Source organism: Bombyx mori, chromosome 12 (genome assembly GCF_030269925.1).
Source record: "Bombyx mori chromosome 12, ASM3026992v2".
Lineage (NCBI taxonomy): Eukaryota > Metazoa > Arthropoda > Insecta > Lepidoptera > Bombycidae > Bombyx > Bombyx mori.
The window spans coordinates 6293961-6311720 of NC_085118.1; the positions used below are offsets into that span (position 1 = coordinate 6293961).

The 17760-nt window shown below is 35.5% G+C and overlaps 2 protein-coding genes across 3 annotated transcripts; one reads left to right on the forward strand and one right to left on the reverse strand.

Moving 5' to 3' along the window:
• Nucleotides 1-583: 583 nt before the first annotated feature.
• On the forward strand, nt 584-9547 carry LOC100862747 (polycomb protein Sfmbt). The gene is made up of 10 exons (XM_004929411.4): nt 584-1112; nt 1226-1443; nt 1622-1852; nt 2324-2496; nt 3783-3921; nt 4371-4846; nt 5277-5478; nt 6209-6386; nt 7386-7633; nt 8489-9547. The coding sequence occupies exons 1-10, from the start codon at nt 1010-1012 to the stop codon at nt 8879-8881; spliced, it is 2361 nt and encodes a 786-aa protein (XP_004929468.1). The 5' UTR covers nt 584-1009; the 3' UTR covers nt 8882-9547.
• LOC101739549 (protein fuzzy homolog) lies at nt 9537-17173 on the reverse strand. Of its 2 annotated transcripts, XR_009974461.1 has the most exons (9): nt 16037-17173; nt 15771-15892; nt 15324-15597; nt 14643-14840; nt 12670-12869; nt 11574-11746; nt 11238-11361; nt 10224-10420; nt 9537-9633 (listed from the first exon to the last, which is right to left on the reverse strand). XR_009974461.1 is itself a non-coding variant. In XM_004929410.5 (8 exons), the coding sequence occupies exons 1-8, from the start codon at nt 16112-16114 to the stop codon at nt 10363-10365; spliced, it is 1227 nt and encodes a 408-aa protein (XP_004929467.1). In that variant the 5' UTR covers nt 16115-17173; the 3' UTR covers nt 9537-10362. The 2 variants fall into 2 exon arrangements, 1 of the variants encoding a protein (XP_004929467.1); XM_004929410.5 differs by having other exon boundaries at nt 9537-10420.
• Nucleotides 17174-17760: the final 587 nt, after the last annotated feature.

Below are 17760 nucleotides of genomic sequence, written 5' to 3' on the forward strand. Positions count from 1 at the left end.
GGAGAGACTGCCACCGTATTATTTTTAAAAATGTTGACGTCATTTATTTCATTACCTAATAACATTGCCTTCCATAGTGACACTATTTAAAAGTTACTATTCCATACAATTCTGTATAATGAATGTCAAGTGTACAATAATAACAATAAAGATCTCCACTCCGTTGGGCTGCTCAAGCCGGAATCCTATGATATACTAAGCCGGACACTCTGCTGCGGCAACGGCCGGTAGTTATAGATAGTAAAAAATTAGAGGTATTTGCGAATCTGCTTTTTTATTTTTTTCTTCTAACTTTCAGACTTCGTAGTGCCTCAATCTATAAATAAAAGATCTAAACTTTTGTATAAAATAAACTTAAAAAAAAAAAACTTAAATCAAACAAAGGGAATCCGTCCGACGGGGAACACATCAAAGGAAAAACAAAATTGTTATTTTTATTTAATTCCCATCATTTTCATAGCTATCTAACCTTTTAAGCCTTCCCTGGACTTCTACAAATAATTCAATGCATTCTTATATATAGAGATAAGTAATTTTATCAATATTTTTCCTACTTAAGCTTATAGCCTTGAAAGGCTATATCAGCGTTTTATCAATTAATAACTTTATTATAATGTAATACTCAAGTGATGTTAAAGTGCTATTTGGCCAAATTTTAATGCTGGACAGTGGACAATACCAAGTGCAACAATTCGTCACAAAATATATATAACTGATATATTTTACTCATTTAGTAACATTTCATTTTCTTCCTCAGTCAATTCCATAATAATCAACGTTCGTTTTATTTGACCACAATATGAAAAGTGGAGCTTAAAAGGCTAGAACCCAGGGCCCTTTCAGAGCAACAATGAAAAATTTGATGGAAGTTTGTAAATTTGTAAACAGACTAACAGGCAATCTGACAACAATGTAACATCATTTTATTAAAGGTATTTTACTCAACACAGATATGTCCAAAGATGTGTTTATTGTAAAAGCGTTTTTTTTTCTTTATTTTACATGAAGTATGGCAAATAATAGTTTGGAACATGATGATAATTGTTATAGTACGATAGATGAAAATATTTTTGATGATACATCTATAATTCCTTTAGAGAAGGATAGTTTCGGTGAGTACCGTGGTATAATGTCGTGCGGTGTTTTGTATTTTGCACTGATCACATAAAATCAATTTTATTTACAACTTTCGGTTTTCAAGTTCATGTGAATGTGACGATTTTAGCAATATGCGAATTGTGTGGTCGTGTTGGACGCCGAGGGCAGTTCTATCCAAGGAATAATAAATTTTGTTCACTTCGTTGCAACGCTAGTTTTTCGAGACGAAAACACATTAATTGGAGATTCAAACTAATGGAGGGTACAGATCACATGGCAGGGATGATTCCACTGGAGCCTTTACCCCAACTCCAGCAATGGCATGCCACTTTGAGTGATTTACAGGTATTCATTTAAAATCACCATAACTTATCATTTTAGAATTAACTCGTAATTTTAATTTGGACTAAAAAATATTGAAACATTTGTTTTTATTACTCTGACTTTATTATTATTATATTTACTTTTTAATTTATATTATAATCTTTAATTACTTAATTGTACTATTGTCTGATTTATGCAGGCAGGTCCCATTAAACAATCGGCAGCTTCAGTTGCGAACAGTTATGAATGGAAAGATGAGTTATTTGGTTGCGATTTCCTTGCTGCACCAGTGAGTCTTTTCAAACATGCACCTCTTCATGAAATGTGGGATAACACATTTGAGGGCATGAAGGTTGAAGTGAAGAATACAGACTGTGATAATTATTCTGAAAAACTTAGTGATTACTTTTGGGTAGCTACAGTTTTAAAAGTAAGTGCATTAATTATAGTGGTATTTTAAGAAAATAAATGCTATTTTTTTAAATAAATAGAAATATTTTTATTATATTATAAGAAAAATTATACTGGCTTCAATGTAAAAGCTTGAAATCTTATAATCCAAGTATTATTTATTGTGATTTAAAAATGTTGTGAGTAGGACTGCATTGTGATAAAAAAAAACAAGCATAAACTACTAAGATTAAACAGAAAATGAGCTTCAAAATTTAAAAGTTTCAGTTGTAACTAAGTGTGCTGTTTTATGTTTACTGTATAATTTTTACTCTGACAATCTATATCTTCAGAGTAAAAACTATACTGGCTCCATATTTTCATCACTATAGATGAGAGATGAGTATATATAATTTAGATTGCTTAAGAAGATATTATTAAAAATACATCTCTGAGTTGAGTCACAACAAAATGGAGAAATTAAATGAATTCAATTATCTGAATTACATAGGTGAAAGGCTACATGGGACTTCTGAGATATGAAGGATTTGGGAGTGATGACTCCAAAGATTTTTGGGTGAATCTGTGCTGTTCAGAAGTTCATCCAGTTGGCTGGTGTGCTACACGAGGCAAACCACTCATACCACCACGAACTATAGAAGATAAATATACTGACTGGAAGAAGTATGTTTTTAAAAACCATATAAAATAGTATATTTTTTATCAAGTTGAGTATTTGGTGTAAATAGGTTATCGGGGCCTGTTGCATTTCAGCTCATTTGTAGGTTGAAATCTCAGTTATAATACAGTGCAACCTCGATATCACAAATCTGAAGAGAACACGTAAATATTTGTTATATCAAGTAATTCGGTGAACTGAGGTTTGTTATAATAAGGTTGCACTGTATCCTAGAACACTATCCTGTTACAAAATAGAATTTAGGAAGTAGTAGTAGTAGTAGGAATAGAGTTAAATAGGAAAAGTAGGTATGTACACTACTACTTAATGTGGATTATTGAGAAGTAGTAGTAGTTTCAGAACGTTAGGGGGAATAGCCTCAGTGGGTAGTATTAGCTCAATATTCCGACACATCAGTGTCATCGCCTAGGGCTACCGTACTGAGACGGGAGACGAGTTGTCGACTATCGCCTCGCCGTTTCTTCAGCTGGCTGTCCTTGGGGAGAGCTGCACGTCTGGTTGTAGTGTTGACCTCAGAATCCCTTTACCTTGTTCGAACTTAATCTTGAGCGGGGATTGGGCTTCAGGGGTGACCTCAGGGGAGTAGGTGAGCCTTTAACATCTTCGACCACTTAGTTACCCACATATTCCTCGCGCCACCTAGGTGCGTGAACCCCGTAGGAGTTTCGGTCCGCGACCTAACAAAAAAAAGATTGAACAGCCCACTTTGGGAGTTATATTTGAAGATAAAACAACTATGCTATTTAATAAGATACCCTGACATGTGTATAAAGTATAGAAGTTGTTTGAAAATTGTGAGTATAATTTTTTGGAAACTTGTATATATTAAGCAAGTCTATCTTAAAAATTTCGTTGAGCAATTTTTTTCTTCTTCAAAGATTGTCTATTCTGTGCTACAGAATAATTATTCAAATAATTATATTTTTAGTGAAGGAATTTACAAATAATTGTGAAGTTAAGTGTCCATGCTGTTAATTGAATGTAATAAGTAAAAATATACACTGGGTAATTAATATCAAAGTAAATTAATTTCAATTTTCTTCTCAGTTATTTGCACTCTTGGCAGAGTGGTTATGGTCATTAGTTTGGGTGATGGTGTGCTTCACAAGATATCGCCATTCCTCTGTAAACTATTATTTTAATTGAGAAATGAACACTAAATATAACTAGACCTACAATTACCTGTCAATATTAAATATTTCAATTCATCATTCCTTTGGGATTGTTTAACAATGATTATTGGATACTAGGTCAATTATGTATTTTGCAGGTTTCTTGTCAAACAACTAACGGGTGCACGTACACTACCGGCAAATTTTTATAGTAAACTGAACGACAGTCTTGTTTCTCGGTTTTCTATTGGATCATTAATGGAAGTTGTTGATAAAAATCGAATCTCACAAGTTAAGGTATGCTCTACTTTACAAATAATTTTAGAATATCGACAAGTAAATCAAACCCGCAAAATTATAATTTGCGTAATTACTAGTGGTAGGACCTCTTGTGAGTCCACACGTGTAGATACCACCACCCTGCATATTTCTGCCATGAAGCAGTAATGCGTTTTGGTTTGAAGATTGGGGCAGCTGATGTAACTATACTGAGAGACCTTAGAACTTATATCTCAAGGTGGGTGGCGCATTTACGTTGTAGATGTCTATGGGCTCCAGTAACCACTTAACACCAGGTGGGCTGTGAGCTCTTTTTAATTGTATTAATTATTAAGACCGATTGTTATCTTTAAAATTGGTGGTGGCATTCACTTTGTGGTGCTTTTGAGGTAATCCCTTACCAATAAAGGCGTCGTGAGTTCATTGGCACTTTTTAATTTTTTTATCTACACAGTATACATTTTTAGGTTGCTACAGTATGTGAAATAGTCGGCAAAAGATTGCACGTCAAATATTATGACAGCTCTCCGGAGGACAATGGTTTTTGGTGCCATGAAGATTCACCTCTTATACATCCAGTGGGCTGGGCGTTCCGGATCGGACATCCGTTAGATGCCCCTCAAAATTACTGTGAACGAGTTGCAACCGGTCGCTTATTTTCAAACGACAGTACAAATGACATGTTCTACAAATATCCTTCTAATGAACCACCATTGTTTATGGAGGGTATGAAAATCGAAGCCATAGACCCTTTGAATTTGTCAGCAGTATGTGCTGCTACAGTCATGCAGATATTGAATGAGGGTTATATGATGATAAGAATAGATTGCTATCCGGCTGATGCAAATGGCGCTGACTGGTTTTGCTACCACCAGAGATCGCCCTGTATTTTTCCGGTGGGGTTCGCTATGGCAAACAGCATTCCATTGGTTCCACCTGCAGGGTGAGTATAGTTTTATAGCTTATCAACTTTTCATATAGATCTATTGCTTTTTAAGAATTCTAACATCAAATGCGAAATTTATGTTTTTTTTTTATGTACTAAATGTTAATCCAAATCGTGATTTAATAAAGTCGACAATTTTTTTATAAAACTAAAACATAGTACCTAATCATATGTATACTGTTGGAGGATTGAAGGATGGCCCGAAGGTCTTTCCATTTTCACCAGGACTGGTGGGCGAGCATGGGCTCAGCCAGATACTGTATTTCTGCCACGCCCAAACCTTTTATATGGTGTTCTGTTCAATTCAGTCAAGTAATTAAAATACTCAGTTGCTTAGAATATTTTCCAATGCTCTAGTTTAAAGTTCTTAAAAAAAAAACTTAAAAAAATTGTATAAACAAATTCGAATTGTTTGTGTAATTTTTAGATTTTTGCCTGAGGAATTTCAATGGGAAGATTACTTGGCTATGACCGGAAGCATCGCGGCGGACCGATCCCTGTTCAGTGCTAGAGGTCACGTCGTTTCGCACGGCTTCGTCGCTGGAATGCGACTAGAATGTGCCGATCTTATGGACCCGAGGCTCGTTTGTGTCGCGACGATCGCTAGAGTTGTCGCGGACTTACTGAAGGTAACAAAGCTCACACTGTACTGGGTATGAGGGTTCCGTTCCCAAAAATGGTATACTGGTGATAAGTGATGTGGTGAGTCCGAACAGAAAGGCATCATCACCCTGACTATTTTTGTAACAATGCGCCTTGTTGTCTATAGATTCCGGTACTCACTTTATCGGGAAATTCAAAAGGTTCACACGCCAAACATGTCCTGAGTTCAGTAAAACGAAGTATTTTATTATTTATACTTTATTTCTGTTTACAAAAAAAAAAACATTACATTTTGTTAGTAAGAATTATCTACTTATAATTTTTTTTTATTGCTTGGATGGGTGGAAGAGCTCACAGCCCATCTAGTGTTAAGTGGTTACTGGAGCCCATAGACATCTACGACGTAAGTGCGCCTTGAGATATAAGTTCTAATGTCTCAAGTATAGTGACAACGGCTGCCCACCCTTCAAACCGAAACGGATTACTGCTTCACGGCAGAAATAGGCGGGGTGGTGGTACCTACTCTCGCGGACTCACAAGAGGTCCTAACTACCAGTGTATTATAATCTATGTTAGTAATTGAAAAATCTAACACATAACTATCAGACATACATTATATATTATTACAATTTTTTCCTTCCAAGTGCCCGCTGCAAAGACTATTAATCAGCAGTCCCCACGATATTCACGGCCAATAGCTTATTCCTGTTTTGGTTTGGGGAAAGATACTCCACTACAGCTATTGTGTTCGTTCAGGTCCACTTCGACGGTTGGGGTTCGGAGTATGATCAGTGGTTATGGGCGCACAGCACCGACGTGTACCCGGTGGGATGGTGTCGCGCCATCGGACACCGGCTCGAGGGACCCCTGCAGCCGCCGCCACGGGTGCCCAGGAAGAACCAACCTCGGCAGCCCAAGAAGAAACGGAGACAAGGTGTGTATAGAGGGAGGGAGTCGTCAGTCGTACTAATGTACTACTAATATCATAGTTCTTTGCAGAGCTTTGAATGAATGAATGATGGAATGATGAATGAATGCTCCGGACGATGGTTTCGATTTCATCCTTTTGGAAATTTAAATAAAATTATGAAAATGCAGCCGAGATATATAAATTTAGGCATCCCTTAAATCTAGATTATCCGATGTCCTTGATGTCTACCGCGATTATTTATTCGCTGTTTGTAAACCTACAATATTAAAATAAAACATTAGTCAAATCGAACAAGGTTTAGCGCATAACGTTTTTTTTATTGCTTAGATGGGTGGACGAGTTCACGGCCCACCTGGTGTTGAGAGGCTACCGGAGCCCATAAACATCTACAACGCAAATGTCGCCACCCACCCTGAGACATGAGTTCCAAGGTCTCCCTTGTAACAGTACAACGGCTGCCCCGCCCTTCAAACCGAAACGCATTACTGCTTCACGGCAGAAATTGGCAGGGTGGTGGTACCTACCCGTGCGGACTCACAAGAGGTCCTACCACCAGTAATTACGCAAATTATAATTTTGCGGGTTTGATTTTTATTACACGATTTATTCCTACACCGTGGAAGACAATCGTGAACATTTGTGAAGTACGTGTTAGAAAAATTGGTACCCGCCTGCGGGATTCGAACACCGTTGCATCGGCGCTCGATACGAATGCATCGGACGTCTTATCCCTTAGGCCACGACGACTTCAAAATATAACATACAATTATAGAATATACAAAACTGAAATATGTTTTAGTATATTACTTATATAATAAAAAAAATACAGGATACTGATGAAATATCGATTGTTTCGCAGTGTTAAATGTAATAGTTAATTTAGTACGTCTGAGACTTTCGTAAGAGCGTAACTATAGCAGCAGAGAAGAGTTACTTTAGATAGAAGTGGCCTTATATCACATTTATGTACATAATGTACTTACAATACTTATAACCTTTCAGTTACTAAAGTAGCCGCCCACACACTGAATTCTACAGAGGAGAGCTCCCAAAACTCAGACATCGGCGAAACAAAGAGTCTATCGCCGCAGACCAGCGTTTCTGAAGTATCAATGGACGCTGAAGCGGTTGTACCAAAAGACGAGCAATTGATTAGTGAAGTTAATATGGAATTACAACAAGAGCAAAAAGAAAAAACACCCGAGAAACCTAATGTATCTCCAATTTCGCCCAGGCATGATTTTATGGAGGTAAGCATTTTAAAATGCATAATAATATGTATATACAAAAATGTTATTATTTTATTTGAAACAGTTAAAAGCAATTCGTGTTTATTGAAATAAAAAAAAATGAGCCTATAAAAAAAAATCACATTTGAAATGAATTCATTTGGTCTTTTTCTTACGGTATCAACCACCAAGTGGTTGTTAGTGTACACTAATAAAATATTCTATGGTACCGGACACTAATAAAATATTCTATGAATATCTTTTTACTGGTGGTAGGACCTCTTGTGACTCCGCGCGGGTAGGTACCACCACCCTGCCTATTTCTGCCGTGAAGCAGTATGCGTTTCGGTTTGAAGGGTGGCGCAGCCGTTGTAACTATACTGAGACCTTAGGACTTATATCTCAAGGTGGGTGGCGCACTTACGTTGTAGATGTCTATGGGCTCCAGTAACCACTTAACACCAGGTGGGCTATGAGCTCGTCCACACATCTAAGCAATAAAAAAAAATAAAAAATAAAAATTTACATTTGTACAGATATGCTACATAATGATGCTGTTTCTATTAAAAGGATTCTTATTGGTATTTGCTAGTTCTTTAGTAAACGATTATAGGATGCATCGTAGCTATTCCATTATTTTGTAAATTTGATATGGCGCGTATATTTCCATATATTATATGTCATGTAAAATAGTTTATTATTATTATTACTGTAACTGCCCACCTAATGTTAAGTGGGTACTGGAGCCCATAGACATTAACAACGTAAATTCCGCCACCCACCTAGAGACATGACTTCTAAGTCTCAGTTTTACGACACATTATCTACATTAATGAAATGAAATGTAATTTGCATTAAACGCTGATTTTTTTTTAGGACATTCCAATGCAGGACGAGAAACCTTCGATACCTGAAGAATCCCCTTCCAAATCTTCAGAAGGGTCGAGCAAAGAAGAAGAAGAGGATCCAGATAAAGTGATACCGAGACTAGTCAACACTACAGTGCCCTTAGATATATTAAATTCAGTTGATCCTGAAAACTGGACCGCGGCTGATGTTGCGAAATTTCTGACGGTAAACGACTGTCAGACGTACTGCGTTAATTTTTGCAATATAACAGGTCCGATGCTACTGCAGCTGTCTAAAGATGAAATCATAGAACTATTAGAAATGAAAGTTGGACCTTCACTTAAGATATTCGATTTAATACAACAACTGAAATGTAAAATTAAACAACCCCAGTGCAGAATGTTAGTAAATTTTAAGTAATTTTTTTAAATTATTATTTTATAATATAGAATTCATCACATTTCGTTTTTAAAATAAAAGGTGTTTTGGATAAATATCATTCATTACAATCGTTGACTATAATAATTTTATATTATGTAAATCAATTAAAAAGGACAATTATTCAAGATGTACTCCCGCCTATATTTTTTTTTTGTTTCAATCTAGCTTCGTTTCTTTTTCTTTCTTGTGTTTCGTGTCATTTTTAGTATTAGTAGTTTTAAATGATTAGTTTAATGTGGACGACTTGCCGATAATATTTATATGGTAAGCATGTATAAAATAATGTAATAATTTATAATCATTGTTAACAGTCAACCAATTTTGTTACGAATGTCAAATAATGGTAACATTTATTTAATTTTTCTGGATTATATGTCTACCTATTGGGCATCTGTTTTGACTAAGTTTGATTATAGCAATCGAAAAACACAAAAAAATATTACAATAGTTAGGTGATATTCTAGAGCAATTACCGATATGCTTCTTATAAACTTTTGTACTTTTTGTAAGCAATAAACAAGTCGTTGTTACATCTGCGGTAACTAAATCATGTTGATTAATAACGTAAATAAGTAGCGGTATAATCAAAATCAAATTGTGATAATGTAGGAAATTTTAAACGAAATAAAATCCATTGTGGCTTAATTTTTTATTACATATTATTGTCCTTGATTACACATTTAAGTATTTATTTGGGGACTGCAGCTTCATTCTTTAATGACTTAATGAATCTGCATTGAAGAATGTATTATTTAATGAAGCTAAAGTGCTCAAAGGAAATAATACTACTCGGGATGTTGAGGTGTGGTGATAGATCGAGGAAGCAAAATATTATAATTCGTGTTTATTAACTTGCATTAAATGATCATAAAATATAAAAAAAACTATCAGTATAACATAGAGCCAATTACAGGTCTTGAGAAATAAGCTTACATACAAATGAAATATAATGACAGCTTGAGTCCCATAGACACAGTTTCTCATAATCTTCTCAGTGGGTCGCAATTTCCATCTGGTGGTAGATTTAGCGAAGCACTGGCCTTGCTAAGGCAGATGTTAGCATAGTCTCTCAGGCTGAGCTTCCACCATCCTGGCACCAGTCTGGTGATAGGATGGTGGATAGGTGACCAGAATAGCCCTTCGAGGCAATTGGTAATTAGGTAGGAGAAAGTTTGAGTTACAATTGAAAAAAACTTTAGTAATTAACACTTTGGGAGTCCATTTCTTTGACCTTCAGTTGACTATTTTAGCTACCCAATATGCAAAGCCTATGTTATATTATTTCAATTTTTTTTTTAATTCTACACTTCAAATTAGTAACCTCTTGTCTTCTTGTTTCGTGTCATCCGCCTTCCATCCAAACCATTCAGGCCATTGGCAGATTTAGGGATGTAAATATGCAGTTAAAACATTTATAACAACGCATAACATCACCACTTCTATGCAATGCTCCATTGGTATCACCAATATATTTCTTTGTTTGAACTTAAATCTTGCAATATTTGATTTGTGATCGATCTAGAAAAATATGATGTGCTAATTAAATTTTCATTTTATTTTTATGGTGTACATCGTTTAACCAGGTAGTGGCTTCCTTGTTGAACGCTTATTGGAGCCCATAGATATTAATAATACTGAGAATTCTGGCATCTACCTTGATACATGATGTCGTAGTCTCAATTGTATTGTGTAACTTATACGTGGATCATTTATAATCAATTATGTATATTTCTAATTTTACCAGTTTGATTTTTATTACACAGTGTTATGCTTTCATCTTGGGAGTCGTTAGTGAACATGTGTTAAAGTACTTTCTTAGAAAAAATTTGTATCTCTTTGCGGTATTTGAACACCGGTACAGTCGCATCACTCGACACCAGTACACCGGACATCTTATCCTTTAGGCCACGACGACTTGTAAGAGAAAATTAAATTTAACTCATCTTTTCTATAAAACCTTTTAAATTTTACTGGTGGTAGGACCTCTTGTAAGTCCGCGCGGGTAGGTACCACCACCCTACCTATTTCTGCCGTGAAGCAGTAGTGCGTTTCGGTTTGAAGGGTGGGGCAGCCGTTGTAACTATTCTTGAGACCTTAGAACTTATATCTCAAGATGGGTGGCGCATTTACGTTGTAGATGTCTATGGGCTCCAGTAACCACGAAACACCAGGTGGGCTGTGAGCTCGTCCACCCATGGAAGTACTAAAAAATAATAATTAAACAAACAGTTACATAAAAATTGAAAATTAGCTCGATACTGAACACACAAAGGAAGTTTGTTTAAATGTTTTATTATGTGTTAAACTGGCAATTGTATTATTAATATAAAAATACCTCATTGTGTGATTGTGGACGGTAGACGTGTAAAGAACACAACACAACAGATTTCTCATTCTCTGAGCGTGACATTTATGATATTCTGAACACCAATATGTTTCAGTTAAACCAGCCAAATAATCTGAAAATAAAACAAACCTAATTTAGGATACAGTGGCCAAATTACAAAACTGAAATGTTCATAATTCCGATAACGCGGACAAATATGCTTGTGACAGTGAATTACAGTATTTGAAATATATAGCAACTGCTAATTGTATTCAGTAAAATTCAATGATTGCTCTCTCTCTGTGATACCTTAAATAATAATGAATTGGAAGATTAAAAAAATACCTCTCTCTTGGTCATCTATACGCAATTCTGGAGCTAAATCTCTGGCTGTAGTTATGTAAAATGTTCTTAGTATGTCCAATCTGTGTGACCCGGACATGCCGCGTCCTTTTTGTGTCGGGTGCAAATGTCTCGAAAATACACACCTGCGCTTCGGTATGTTTATGACTAGAATACTACAAATATAAATATGTGAAATAGTTTTTCATTTTAAATGTATTTAAGGAGTTTTTCATTGTTAGTGTATTAAAGAACTAATGATAATGAAGATTATGACAATCGCATTATTTCAAAACTACATAGGTTTTATTTATGGAAAATTATACATCGGAGAACAAAAACGAATACAGAAGGTCGGTGTGGTCGCGGAAACTCTCGGACATGATCGGTTTCAAGAATATTTCTTATTAAATAAGTTAATAAAAAAGAAAAAAAATATAGTCTATGACATATATATAGACTCTATGTTACGTCGGCTGTACACGCTTGTCGAGACACCACGAGGCAGGCCAAGGACGAGTGTGTACATGGCCCCTCTTCTCGACTCGTGGCTCTCGTTCGCTCTCGGAAGCGTGTTGGTTCTTGCGGTCGACTCAAAGGGTCTTGGGGAGTCTCGCGATGAAAACGAGAGCGCGCCTGCACACACTCGCTCGTTTAGTTGTCCGCCAACTACGTCAGTTTCTTCTAAGTGTATCGCAATAGGCATCCGAAGTTCAATTGATACAACGAATGTGTACATTATGCGGTCTGGTGTCGAGCCTCTACGCGACGAGAGCGGACGGAAGGCACACGAGACAACGAGACGAGCGTGTACATCCGACATTACTCCTCTGACCTATGAAGATCACTTTTAAAAAATCATCTCAATCCGGTGCTTCGATTCGACATGAAAGAAGGATTAATAAACGCACAAATAAACACACTTTCACATTCATAACCATTATAAAAAATAATTACAATAAACTAAACATATACATGAATTATCAAGCCAATAATTTAAAATATAAATTAATGGCTAATGAAATGTACGGCTAATATTTTTTATTAAGATTTACTCTATCAATGGCAATTAAAAAAAAAACAGAGGCAAAATACTTACGCTAAAACACATGGTTCAAATGTTATACTCATTGGAAAATTCCTGGGATGTATTAGTTTGGCTTCTTTTATTACTTGAGCGTATCCTTCCCAACAAAGCAAAACTATTTCATCGATTTGCGATAGAGGCGGAGTAGCTCCACACACAACTAGTATATAAACGTCTGATAAGAGCTTGCACGTCACCGCTCTGAATGCGACCTGAAAACCGAGATTTTGAGGTTGTTATGGGCGAAAGGATAAGTCCTTTTTTCTCCTATATATTCGCCGGTAGTCTAAGGGGACACTACAACTAAGCCCGGAAGGATAAGCCCCTTAACAAGTAATTCAACTATGGTGCTTACTACATATCCTACCCAGGCGACGGGGCAAAGCAAAATCGCCTTCGCTCTTGTCTTGTCGGATCCCCCGGATTTTGGTGTTTTTAAGCTCAAGCACTGGTCATCGTCCTCGTCGAACTCATCAACTCCGACCAAGAGTTTGACGTGCGACTAAGGCCCATAGACACAACCCACTGAGTTTCTCACCAGATTTTCTCAGTAGGTTGCGATTCCGATCCGGCAGTAGATTCAGCGTAGCACTGCTCTTGCTAGTGTTAGCAATTATCTTAGGTTGAGCCCGTGAGCTCACCTACCGGTCCGCGTGAACTTGGAATAGCCCCTTAGGCTGTCAACGATTGGGTAGAGAAAAAAATTATTGAAACCTATGAGGGGGACAAGTTACGCCGGTAGGCAGCGGCTTGGATCTGCCCTTAGCATTGCTGAAGTCCATGGGCGACGGTAACCACTCACCATCAGGTGGGCCGTGCGCTCGTCTGCCTACAAGGGCAATAAATAAATAAACACGCTGCGAGTTGGGATAAATTAGCGAAAGATGTTCATTCGTTATTTGGAAAATAGGCTAGTTTACGAACATTAATGTATTGTTTTTATTCAACTAGTACAATGACGGACGTAATACCCGAGGCATTCTCTGCCATTCAGAGGTGATATAGAGTCCTATGGTTGGTGTATTGCTTTATCGAGAAATTAGCATTTACTAAACACATACAAAACATACACAGTATACATACACATAATATACAAGTTATACAACATTACACATATTATAATATCAAGCATAATTAATACATATTTCTGTATTTATAACTAATATAGGTATTACACATCTATCGGACATGAAAAAATATGCAATAAGGCCCCGCTGAACGCTGTTTCGAATATTATGTAATGCAAGTGATTGGAAGATTAGACAATGGTGAATGTTAATCTCAAATTGGTGTTGCACTTAATTTGTAGCTTGACAAACAATTTTTAAGGCAGAAAATTTGAATTATAACATAGTTATTTAGAATTTTATATTTGTACATTTATATTCGTTTATGTTTCTATGTTAATAATAAATTACCTCAAAAAATTTCTACCCATCTTCCCTTAGCCCCCTTATTTACATGATGAGATAACTATGTATAACGCTGCTTCATATTAGGCTGTACTTTGATGAAACGTATACTCCGTGTGAAGCGCTGTCTTACTGTGTTTATATGTTATATGGCACAGAAATTTGCATGCAAACATTAGTTTGCTGTTCTAATTATTAGATGCAATTTCATTCAGAAAAAGTTCAACCCTTATTTTGAAAGCTAGAAGATCAGTAAGTAATCGTCCTGACATTAAGAGGTGTAGACTGTAGGGACACAGTTTGTTATGTAAGCAAAATTGTCCGTAGTCATAACATGTTGCTGCGCCTGCAAGCTCCCTTGTTTTATACTTTTTAAGTTCAGTCGCGAATAAACACTCCGATTAACCAGTTGTGTTATTTAATTATTTCACTTTCGATAACGCCCTCAACCATTATTGACCAGTATCAAAATAACACCTAAAGAGGAATCGAATTCCAGCACTGAATATATTGAACTAAAATTTCAAAGATTTAATTAATTGTAAGGATATACTTATTTTAATTTTTACTAACATTTGGGCTCATGTGAGGTAAATATACAGGTGTTTCGCGCAGGGGTGCACCATCTTGTGAAGCAGCCAGTAACAGCATAAGTCGTGCTTCTCTTGGGTTCAGCTCATCAAAATCGGAGCTTGTGGCTACTAGATGTCCATGTATACTAAGGCATGCCCATCTCCCAGTTACACTTTCCGCATAGTTGTCTAGTGCTTGCTGTAATATAATTGTTTTTCATATGGTTTAATGACATACTTGGTATCCCAGAAGGGGATTCCACGCTTTTTTACAATAAAATCATTTTTTCTTACACTATTTTCAATTCAAATTTATTAAAATTAATTTTCTATTTTTTAGTTGGATTTTCTATAAAAGCGTATTTTGTTAGTTTTTTTAAACTATTATTTATTGGTATTATATTATAATCACTAAACTTTACTTGTTAAGGACTAGGCTTTATTCTAAATCATCTTTATAATATTTGTGTGTGTATAATACTGTAAATTGCAGTGTATAGGACTTTTGGAGTTATCAAATAGTAAGTATGCAATTGTATGCTATGATTTTTTTTTGCAAATTTATGCCATGTCTTTTTTTTATTTGTTTTACTATGTATAGGAAATTATATATAAATAAGGGACAGACTTAAATTTGTTTTAATTTATAGTCTCTAATTTATAATTCTAGAAAATTCATTACCTGCAATTGTTGAGCTTGTGGACACAAAAAGCTCTGTACAAGATCAAGTACTAAAGTTGGTAATGGACTTGAAATTGCATTCGGATCTAGGGATTCCAACAAATAATCTATTAAAGGATAGCACTGTCTTAAATCTCTTTTGGTTTGATCAACATTTTTTAATGTTTCTAGTTCCTTCTTTCCAATGCAAAATATCATGACATCATGTATAGATGCCAAGAGAAGTTCTAAATCGCATTCTAAGCCACCAGTTGCTATGCCGATAAGTGTGACGCTGAAAGATAATTGGTATAAATGTTACTTTAACTGAAAATTCTAGAATTTTCAGTTAAAGTAAGTCTTAAGTAAATTCTAGAATTTTCGGCCAAGTTTGATATACCTATAGAAAAGCAATCATATGATTTCCAGTTGCCTTAAAGTTTTTTATTTATTTTAAATATATTTTACCTCTTACAGTACTCCTTCCATAATATTTTGCCATTATCAACAAGCGTATTCAACATTGTTAAATTGTGGCATTTAGTAAACATGTTAATACCATGTAATGATGCTATTGTTGAAAATTGTACCTTAAACATTATTGTATAAGATTTTAAACATTTTATAAGTATACCTTTTAAATTGTAATGTAAATATTATAATATACATGCGAGAATATTATTTGAGTAGCTATTAAACTAAACTTTTATTTTGCCTTTTTTTGTATAACTTACAGTGTCACTGTTGCCTCGTTTCCTAGAAAATATTGGTACACCACTATCAGTGGCTATGGCAATTACTACAACCGACATTTTTAACTTTATAATTTGCTTTCTTAAATAAAATTATTTTGCTTAAATTATAGTTTGAATACATAACCTAAAAGTTTGTTTTTGTTTTGTAACTTTTTTTCTTCTCTTTAACAAATAAAGGGAAAATGCAATATACAGCCCATTCCAAAAGACGAAGTATTCGGAATAAGTAAAAAAAATATAAAGTAATAAGTTAAAGTGAAAAGTAAGTAAAATGTTAAGTCGTCGTGGCATAAAGGATAAGACTTCCAGTGCATTCGTATCTAGTAGACATGTGTAAGTAATGCGAGTGATATTACTCGGGTAATATTACTCTACGATGTAATGCAACATCACACATTACGCGAAGGAAACAAACATCACACTATCACCCAACATGTTTCTTTCTTTGTCGTGTAATGTTGCTTAATACACGAACGGAACCGAGCGAGCGAGACAGACCGATCGACGCAAAATAAATGAGCAAGCGACACGGAATTATTCCTAGTGATTTTGAACCGTATGTCCTGGCCGCTAGGTACATTTTTATACCTATGGTACGTCTGAATTTTAATATAGGTATTTGTGTTTATATTTTTCATGCGGCCAGCCGGTAGCTCCCCGCAAGTACTTACTTAATTTTTTATTCGCAACTTTTGTAAAATCGCTAGTCGCTCGTAATTGTTTAGTAATATTTCATATTAATTTTTGTGTTTGATTTGAATTACTTAAGCACTTGTTTGAAGATAGTTTTATTATTTGTTTTAATGCGTGTTTAATAAGTGAAAGAAATAACGGCGTCTAAATGAAAGTACAGTCCTCCTTGGATGCACTTTGAGGATATCGCGCCGAAACAATGCATCTACTGCTCTCGTATATTAACATTATTGTCGAGCTCAATTTGCAGTCTAAGTCGCCATATGAAATCCGTTCATCCCACAATAAATTATATTAAGTAAAAAATAAAATTATTATATTATTAAGTAAGTCAATCTGTCAAGTAATATAACAGTGTATTACAATACAAAGTTCATACTTTGTATTGTAATACACTACTGTAATGACACACCCGAATCATTATGTTTTCATCAATCATTACCTAAGTGATGTGTATAAACACATCACTTAGGTAATGATTGATGAAAACATTACACATCACTCTTAACATTACTCGGTGCGTTCAATAGATACTGTGACGACGAATACATTGTATCTATACACCCGAATCATTACCTAAGTGATGTGTTTATACACATCACTTTGAACGCACCGAGTAATGTTATGAGTGATGTGTAATGTTTTCGAGTAATATCACCTATCTGTAAAAGTGATGTCATATCACATTACATTGGGAAGTGATGTTTTGCGCAAGTCTAGTATCTAGCGATGCACCGGTGTTCGAGTCCCCCAGGCGGTTACCAAATTTTCTAATGAAATACGTAGGTAGGTACTTATCAAATGTTCACGATTGACCTCCACGGTGAAAGAATAACATCGTGTAATAAAAATCAAACCCGCAAAATTATAATTTGCGTAATTACTGGTATGGCGGGTAGCCATCATACAACGCAAGATAATTGACAGATGCCTGAATCTCGCTTACATTTTCAAGATAAAGCGCATATATACAAGTTCCGAACAATAACATTCGGACCGTCGGTCTACCG

Bases quoted from the DNA above. Each gene is read 5' to 3' on its own strand.
- LOC100862747 (XM_004929411.4), top strand. From the start codon at position 1,010: ATGGCAAATAATAGTTTGGAACATGATGATAATTGTTATAGTACGATA. The intron at 1,113-1,225 runs GTGAGTACCGTG...TGACGATTTTAG, and splicing joins TTTAGAGAAGGATAGTTTCG to CAATATGCGAATTGTGTGGT. The intron at 2,497-3,782 runs GTATGTTTTTAA...TGTATTTTGCAG, and splicing joins AAATATACTGACTGGAAGAA to GTTTCTTGTCAAACAACTAA.
- LOC101739549 (XM_004929410.5), bottom strand. From the start codon at position 16,114: ATGTCGGTTGTAGTAATTGCCATAGCCACTGATAGTGGTGTACCAATA. The intron at 12,870-14,642 runs GTTAGTAAAAAT...CTCGGTTTTCAG, and splicing joins TACCTCACATGAGCCCAAAT to GTCGCATTCAGAGCGGTGAC. The intron at 10,421-11,237 runs GTATTTTTATAT...ATATTTTTCTAG, and splicing joins GTCCACAATCACACAATGAG to ATCGATCACAAATCAAATAT.